This window comes from Alligator mississippiensis, chromosome 12, assembly GCF_030867095.1.
Source record: "Alligator mississippiensis isolate rAllMis1 chromosome 12, rAllMis1, whole genome shotgun sequence".
In the NCBI taxonomy this organism is placed as follows: Eukaryota; Metazoa; Chordata; order Crocodylia; family Alligatoridae; genus Alligator; species Alligator mississippiensis.
The window spans coordinates 14,201,310-14,208,739 of record NC_081835.1 but is presented as its reverse complement, the minus strand read 5'-3'; the positions used below and the strand labels follow the sequence as shown (position 1 = coordinate 14,208,739).

The following is a 7,430-nucleotide window of genomic DNA, read 5'->3' as shown; positions in this document are numbered from 1 at the left end:
CCCCTGAAAGCACTCTACAGCCGTGATGTGACATTTAAAGTGGCAGATCATGCAAAAAATTAACCCACATCAAATGAGGTATCAGATGTAGGCGGTCTACTTTAGAGCACCTTAGGGAACTTGTGTTCCCTAGGGTTAATTTTTTGTGTGATTGGGGCTGGGCTGCATCTGGGCTGATGCAGGGCTAATGCAGCCTAGCCCCTCCTTGAGGGCTGGCAGCAGGAAGGGAAGGGAGAGGGGTTAGCCAGCAGCAGCAAGATGTGGGGTACGGTTTGCCTGGCTTGAACTGAAGGGGGGGGTGAATGGATTCTAGCCCCCCCACCACACATCATGGCCTCTCCCTGTCTCCCCTCCCCATCTAGTTCAGGCTGGGCAAACCAGGGAGCTGCTGGCTAATCCGTCCCCCGTCCCTTCCTGCTGTCAGTCCTGGAGGAGTTGGTGGTGCTGGGGACAGGGGCAACTCCTCAGCAGGCTGCTTGCCTGAAGACAGGCTCGATTTCTACCCCCCAGCCACCCAGCAGGTGAATGTCTGTTGGGTCGGGGATGGGGGGGAGGAATCTAACTCATAGTGCTTTTTACGTAAAGCACTATGAGTTAGAGTGGGGGCCTGCACATTTGGCAACGCCGGAAAACACTGAGAGACTGCATAGTTAAAATATCCTATTTTCTCTTGCTGTGGACAGGGAGGTGAGCAACACCCAGCATCAAGGAGTTAAAGGAAGGCTCCATCTGAGGCCAATATACAAACTTCAACTGGAAACAATCACAGTAGGGCAGACATCCATAGCCTCATACGTTTATTTTTGACTGAAGCAAATAATGTCATGATTCCCATGGGAATCTGCATGGAACTCTGTCACCATGACCCTGCTTCCTATCTTAGTCAACATTTCCACTGGCAAATAAATGTGTACCTTACTTTATAGAAAAGGAAACTCCAATATTCATTAACAGTTGAAGATGTATGTTTTACTGCAACTGCTATTGATTTTATTAGCCAAACCCTACTTAGATCTGAGTAAGTAGAAAACCTAAAGCCAGTTTCCTAGTTTTCTCATTAACTGTTTTATCTTGGGCAAATTGTTTTAACCTTCATGTGTCCTTCTGTAAATTAGTGCGATCTTCCGAGGAGATCCTCATGTGAAGACTTACTGTTAAAACATTTAGAAAGATTTTTTTCATTTCCCAAGTTCAGTGAAAGACATTGACTCGCTCCAATCCAATTTGCTGCAGCCATATTTCATTATTTATTGTATTATATTTCCAGGAATCCTTGTTATTCATGCCCCCTCCATTTTTAACCTCATAATATTATCCTACTGGATGAAATGTAGAGATTTCTTTCATAATATTTATTTATTTTTTGTCAGAAAGAGTTGATAAGTTAATAACAATGTTATCACAAATTACCAGGCAGTTTTGTTTTGTTTATATCAAACTATTCACATCCATGGGAGGATGTGATAGTTTCTAAGTAGTCAGTTTGAATCTGACTGCTGACAAAATTAGGGGAACCAAATCAAAATGTAATCAACAATGTCTGAAAATAAAAGGGCAGTATTCAAGAATGTATCCCCATCCACAACACCAACATAAGAAAATAGCAGTGCTCACAGGGACTCTCAAACTGTGCACTCTCTCTCCTCTCCCCACCATCCCACAGGCCTCAGAGGCCTATAACCACATTAACTACATTAAGTCTTCTACCTTCTAACTTCTACCTTGTCACATCTTTGTGTGTGCAATCTCCTTCCACCTTGTCACATCTTTGCCTATCCCTTCCAGGGCAGTTTTTATGTTATCTTCTCATTGTTGCCTTTGTCTACCCTGAGGTCTGATACCATCCACCTCAGCTTGCAGTGTCTGCCTCACATGCCTTCTCTTGTCAGATCTTGCAATATAACCTACCCATTTCCTTCTCTGCACTGTTATCTGGCTCAAGACAACAGATCTTTTGGAAAGGTCCACAAACTCTTGATTGTCTTCTCTGCTAGACTCTGGTTTTTTGTACTACACCAAATATTTTCCTTAGTACTTTGTTTTCAAACACTTCCAGCCTTTTTTCGTCGCCCTTGTCAGTGTTCAGGAGTCAGGTCCTTATCAAATTCTATTCTCAAGAATTAAACAGCACAAAATGGATGTCTTTAATGTGGGCTATAGGCAGAGTTGGCTTTAGGTGTGGGTGATGTGGGCAACCTCCCAGGGCATCATGGTTGGGGGGTGCTGCACACGCACACAGAGCAGCATCCTAGTCAGTGGCACTGCTGCAGGCAGGCAGGGGAACATGGCACAGTTTGGCAGGGAGGCAGAGCCACCTGCATTGCCCAGCGCCACCCCCGCCTCCCCTAGGCACTGCTCAGAAGGAGCTGGGCCAGGCAGTGAGTGTGGTTCCACCTCCCCACCAGACTATGCCCTGTACCTCTGCCCACCTGGTTCTGCAATGTGGCTGACTTGGGTGGGGGGAGGGGATACTGGGGAGGTTGTTGGGGAGGGGATGGGGGCGTGACAAACTACAAGTTCACCCAGGGTGCCATTTTCCCTAAGGCTGACTCTGGTGTAGCTATAACTTGGATCTGATGTACATTGGAAAGGAGAAGACATGATGTAGATGAAAAATTTCAGCTTGCATTCCTTGGCCTATGTCCAGGTCATACCTAAATATCAGTTTAAATATACTCATAAATGCCTGCCCCTCTAACCTCTGTGTCCCAGCCACTAGACTATTGAGGAAGGCTCCCTTTGTTGCTTTCTCTTTCTAGCCACAGAAATCTTCAAGTTTTGGTTTCATCCTGGTTCAGCTTCAGTAGGAAGGATGGAGGGTCCCCCTTAGCCTTGTGGATAGCCTGGTGGTTAAAGGACTCTCTCCTGGGAGCTGAGTGAGGTGGATTTGAAACCTTTGAAGCAGAGGAGGGTCTCAAACCCAAACCTCTTGCTTCCAAAAGCAAGTGCTAATCAGTGCTAGGGGCAGGTATCATTACCTAACTACCACACATCTCTCTAAAAGGAGCTAAAATATCAGCCTACTCAGTCCACAGTTGCAGCATGATGTAGTATGTCGGGGAAGACCAAGGTCCAGGTCCTTATAAGTATTTAGGTATTTATTTACATTTGAACATCTGTGCCTACGTTCTTTTTCCTCTGCCTTCAGTCCTAGTCCTTATATTCAGTCTGTTCTTGACACTTGTTAACCTGGCTGGGGTATTGAGGGGAGCTGGGCTGGGCACTTGTGGTGAGGGGGCTCTGTTGCACCCCACTCATCCCCCCCACCTCTAGCATGGACCTCTTGAGAGAGGCAGGAGCAGCAGCTGCCAAGCAAGCCCAGCGCGAGCTGGAGGGGGAGGAGGGTGGAATGGAGCTCCCTTGCCTGGAGGCCCAGCCTGGCTCCCCCCCAAGACCCCAGTCAGGGTAGCTGGTGGGGGCCATGAGGCAAGGGGGCTCCATTTTACCCTCTCCCCCCACTCAGCTGAGGCCAGGCATAGCAACCCTGCAGCTGCTGCTGCTGCTCCCTTCACTCCCTGTCTGCTGACAGCCCTGCAGCTGGGAGGGGGGACAGGGATGGGGAGGGGAAGTCCTGGCCAGGGCCCCTACTTGCTAGCCAGGAGGGCCAGTGCAAGCAGGCTCGATTTCCCCCCTCAACTCAATAGGCAAATGTCTGTTGGGTTGAGGGAGGTGGGGCACTAACTCCTGGTGCTTTATATAACTTTCCATGAGTTAGAGCAGCGCCCTGAATGTCTGTCAGCGCCCTGCATCTTCTTTGACTCCCTGCTGGATGAATTTCAGTGGCCTGTCAGCTGCATGCTGTTAATCCAATTACATTCTTCTGTGATAAAGCACAGACACCCTGTTGCAGATGATCAGAAAACTTCTGAGAAACAAACGGTTACCAGGGTAAATGCAATTAGAGATTTATTAAGGCAGCTTTGAACTTAGATGGAAAGGGAACAGATATGCTTAGTAAGTGAAGACAGTCCTCTGGCTTTTCACAGCCTTGGTATAATTTATATGACGGGAGGGGCAGGGGAAAGAGATGGCTGTATCTGGATAGTTAGATTATGATCTGCAGGCTGCTTGATTCTGGTAGGGCCCCATTAACTTCAGTTGGGGTCCACCCAGGCAGATAGCAGGAGGAGGAGTTTTAAAATGTATTTAATATACTTGAACCCTTCTGTTAAGAGAGAAAATTAATCAGCAACAGGAAGGCAGCTTGATCATTAAGAACTATTTATTTTAATTTAGAAAACACTTAATGAATTGCAGCTTCTCAAATTGAAATCCTAGTCTTACAACAACTACACCCATCGCACTGATGGTACTCAATAAATACAGCTGTTACTGACGGAGCTAATGCTTTGCATCACTACTAATGCACATTATTGAGTTAGCTCTTAAATTTGAGCTCACTTAATATGCCACAGTTCAGCTCAGGGTTCATCTCAATGTACCCAAATGGTTGTAATTTCAAAAACAACAACCTTGAAGCAATTAGTAAAGAGATGCATATCCCAGGTACTCTAAAGGCTCTATAGCTCTATTCACAGTTACATCTCAGCAGCATTGGATGACCATTTGAAACAGGAGCTTAAACAGACAAACACCTGCAGATTCCTTAATCATTACAAGAATGAAGCCCTGAGCCCCGCCGCTAAAGGCGTGTAACATTTAGAGTATTTCAGACCAAGAAGGGCATTTAATCCTACAGACTTAAGACATTCTTAGGGAATGTCCTGCCAATCAGACTCTTTCCTCTCTGATGGGGGATCCAGTTTATGATGCCAGTGAAAGGTAGGCATCGCTCCTTGATGATCTCTGAACAATATCTGCATATTTGTAAAGTTAGAAATGTGCCTGGTAATCGCATGTTGGAGCTTTAAGCTGACAGGGTCACATTCCTCCCACTGGACACCATTCTCATAGTCCCTAACATGCACAGAGCCCAAGAATTTCCCTTAGCTGGGGGTCCATAGCGAACCTGTGTATAGACTACATATACGGGATGCTGCGATGTCTTGGTACAGGGTACAACACCAAGGACAAGACAGAGGATTTGCCAGAATATATGGCATTACAGCTATTCTTTGCTTCTCACAGCATGGAGGGTTCCTAGTTATTCCACACTATTATTAGGAATCTAGGACCCACTGTGCTAAAGGTGCTAAATACATATATATGGAGAATAAACAGACTTTCCTGCTTCAGGAAAACTGAAAACCTGGCTAATAAGAATATGCCCTCAATCAAGTCTCACACAAGAAGCAAGCTTGCTTCTTACTTTATGATCACTAGATTCCTGGCCAAAGCATCTTGTTAACAAGTTTCCAAGATACAAGTCAACACCTCATTATCCTTAACTATATCAGTCTGTTCCCAAAATTTCTGCTTGTAGGAGTGATGGATGATGTTTGAGAAAACACATTACCAAATGCTCTCTGCATAAAGCCCAGTACGCTTTGTTTTTCTGGATGGAAGCTGAAGAACAAAAGGGTGTTTAGGAAATATATATATGAGGAAATAGAAAGGGGAACAAAAGAAAGGGATGTAAAGCACAGAGGAGAGAGCTGGGAAAGTTTAATATAGCTCAGTCACAGAATATGTATCAGATCACGTGGTACAGCCATAGCACTCACTAGGGACCACACACACACACACACACACACACACACACACACAAACACGGCTGTCTAAGGGAGGGGCAACTGAGATTGTGTTCAGTGCTCAAGTCCCCCGTTCCCCAGTTGGCAGATACTTAACAATCATAAAAGATTGTTTTAGACATTATCAATTAAGCCCTTTTATAGAGGTGAAAGGAGAAAGGCAGATGAAGCCCCAGAACAGGAGAGCATTGGAGTTTTTTTAGGTACAAGAATGTGTTACTTGATGGGTTTTCAGTGGTAATGAAAAGGAGTGAAGTGGAAAGAGAGATTCTTGGCCCAGGATGAGAAAAATCTTTCTTCTGGTGTGATTGAATGAGGAAATGGACAGACTGGAACTACAGGACGAAGTGGTCTCAACCTCTGCTTTGAAGTTCTTTTACACCATGTAAGCTGCCCTGAAGGTCTTTAGTGAAAACGAATCTTGTCTGGCTAGTCTCAAAAAAGATGTCTCCAAGCCCTCTTTCTTCTCCCACGGGTTTTTTCTCTGGAAGGATGTACGGGACTAATGATTTGTTTGGCATTTACTTTCATCAAAAACGTCTGCGTCATCCAGCTTTGCCTTGTATTCATTTGTCATTGGCATTTGATTTGTTTGTGAGGTGGGAGTGGCTGGAGGGGTTGTGTACTATGAACACGGCATTCACAGAAAACAATGCACTCCATGTGGACAGAGTTGTGGCTAGAACACCCTTTTTGCATCCTAACCCTCAAAGATGGATCCAGAACAGAATGAAAAAGATTGTAAGTAAAGCTAAGAATGATATTGCAAGCTCTGCAGCTGGTTTCCTTATTTTTTAATTTGGCTATATAATGCATGCTTAAAATAGGTAGGACTTTGCTTCCAGGCTACACACAATGAACAATAGCGCATTTCCTGCACTGAAAAAGCAAGTAAATAAATACATGCTTTCCAATCAGTGCTGGAAAAAAGTTTGACTGATGTCATTACTTGTCTATAGAGCCAGAAGGTGATCAGTACCAGTTTAGGGCCTGATGCAAAGTCCAAAGACATCAAAAGAAAACTCCTATTAACTCAATTGATCAGGACCTTACTCGTTAAAACCAATTGGAATTTCATATTTTAGATTTGCTTCATGGTTTTGTCTTTAATAAGCAGAAGGTTTTTGGATCCTATCATTAAACTAGAAGACAAGAATTAGAGTTTAAAAGGGGGATTTACATCTTCTCATAAACCCTTGTTTAATTAAGCCATCTGCCATAAAGGATCTTTGATCTTAAGCCTTTGGCTGCACCTTTTTCATTATATTTTAATACAATGCTTGTCAAGTCGCCCATTACAAGGGGCCCTAGTGAAGTACTGCTGACACCAATATTTCTGAAATGTAATTGAGTTTTGAGCTTATTTAATTCGTGAATGATAAAAGCTTTGCATATTGTGGGACGGAATAATGATGCTACAGGAAGTTACTGTTTAATCAAGAGAAAAATGAGATATTCATCTCTGTCCTTAAGGCACTGAGTGAAGCGGTGAGTTCCAGATACACCAACCAAAATGGTTAAGAATGAGGTGACGTTTAAATGATGCATTCCTATACGGTATGAGGAATAAATTGTCTTTTAAACGCTATGGCTTAGTTTGTGCTACAAAGCTTTTCTGGCAGTACTCCACTTCAAGTCCAAGAGTAGCATGACTCGCTCTTTGCTGAGTGAAGTAAGCTTCTACTTCTGTTTGGCTACTAGCTTTGCTGGCGCATCTACTGCATGGAGCCATGCAAAGATGCCATAAGTAAAAGGCAGCATGGTAGTGCTGGCCGGCCC

At 44.4% G+C, this 7,430-nt stretch overlaps 1 protein-coding gene across 6 annotated transcripts in view; it reads left to right on the top strand.

Annotated features, from left to right (window-relative positions):
* Positions 1-5,706: 5,706 nt before the first annotated feature.
* Positions 5,707-7,430, top strand: part of SSUH2 (ssu-2 homolog) — an 88,722-nt gene continuing 86,998 nt past the window's right edge. For 4 of the 6 annotated variants that reach the window (XM_019499784.2, XM_014604551.3, XM_019499779.2 and 1 more), the window contains exon 1: positions 6,047-6,392. In XM_019499784.2, the coding sequence (XP_019355329.2) occupies positions 6,365-6,392 (28 nt within the window). In that variant the 5' untranslated portion in view covers positions 6,047-6,364. The other 2 variants (XM_019499781.2, XM_019499783.2) reach the window with 1 other exon arrangement.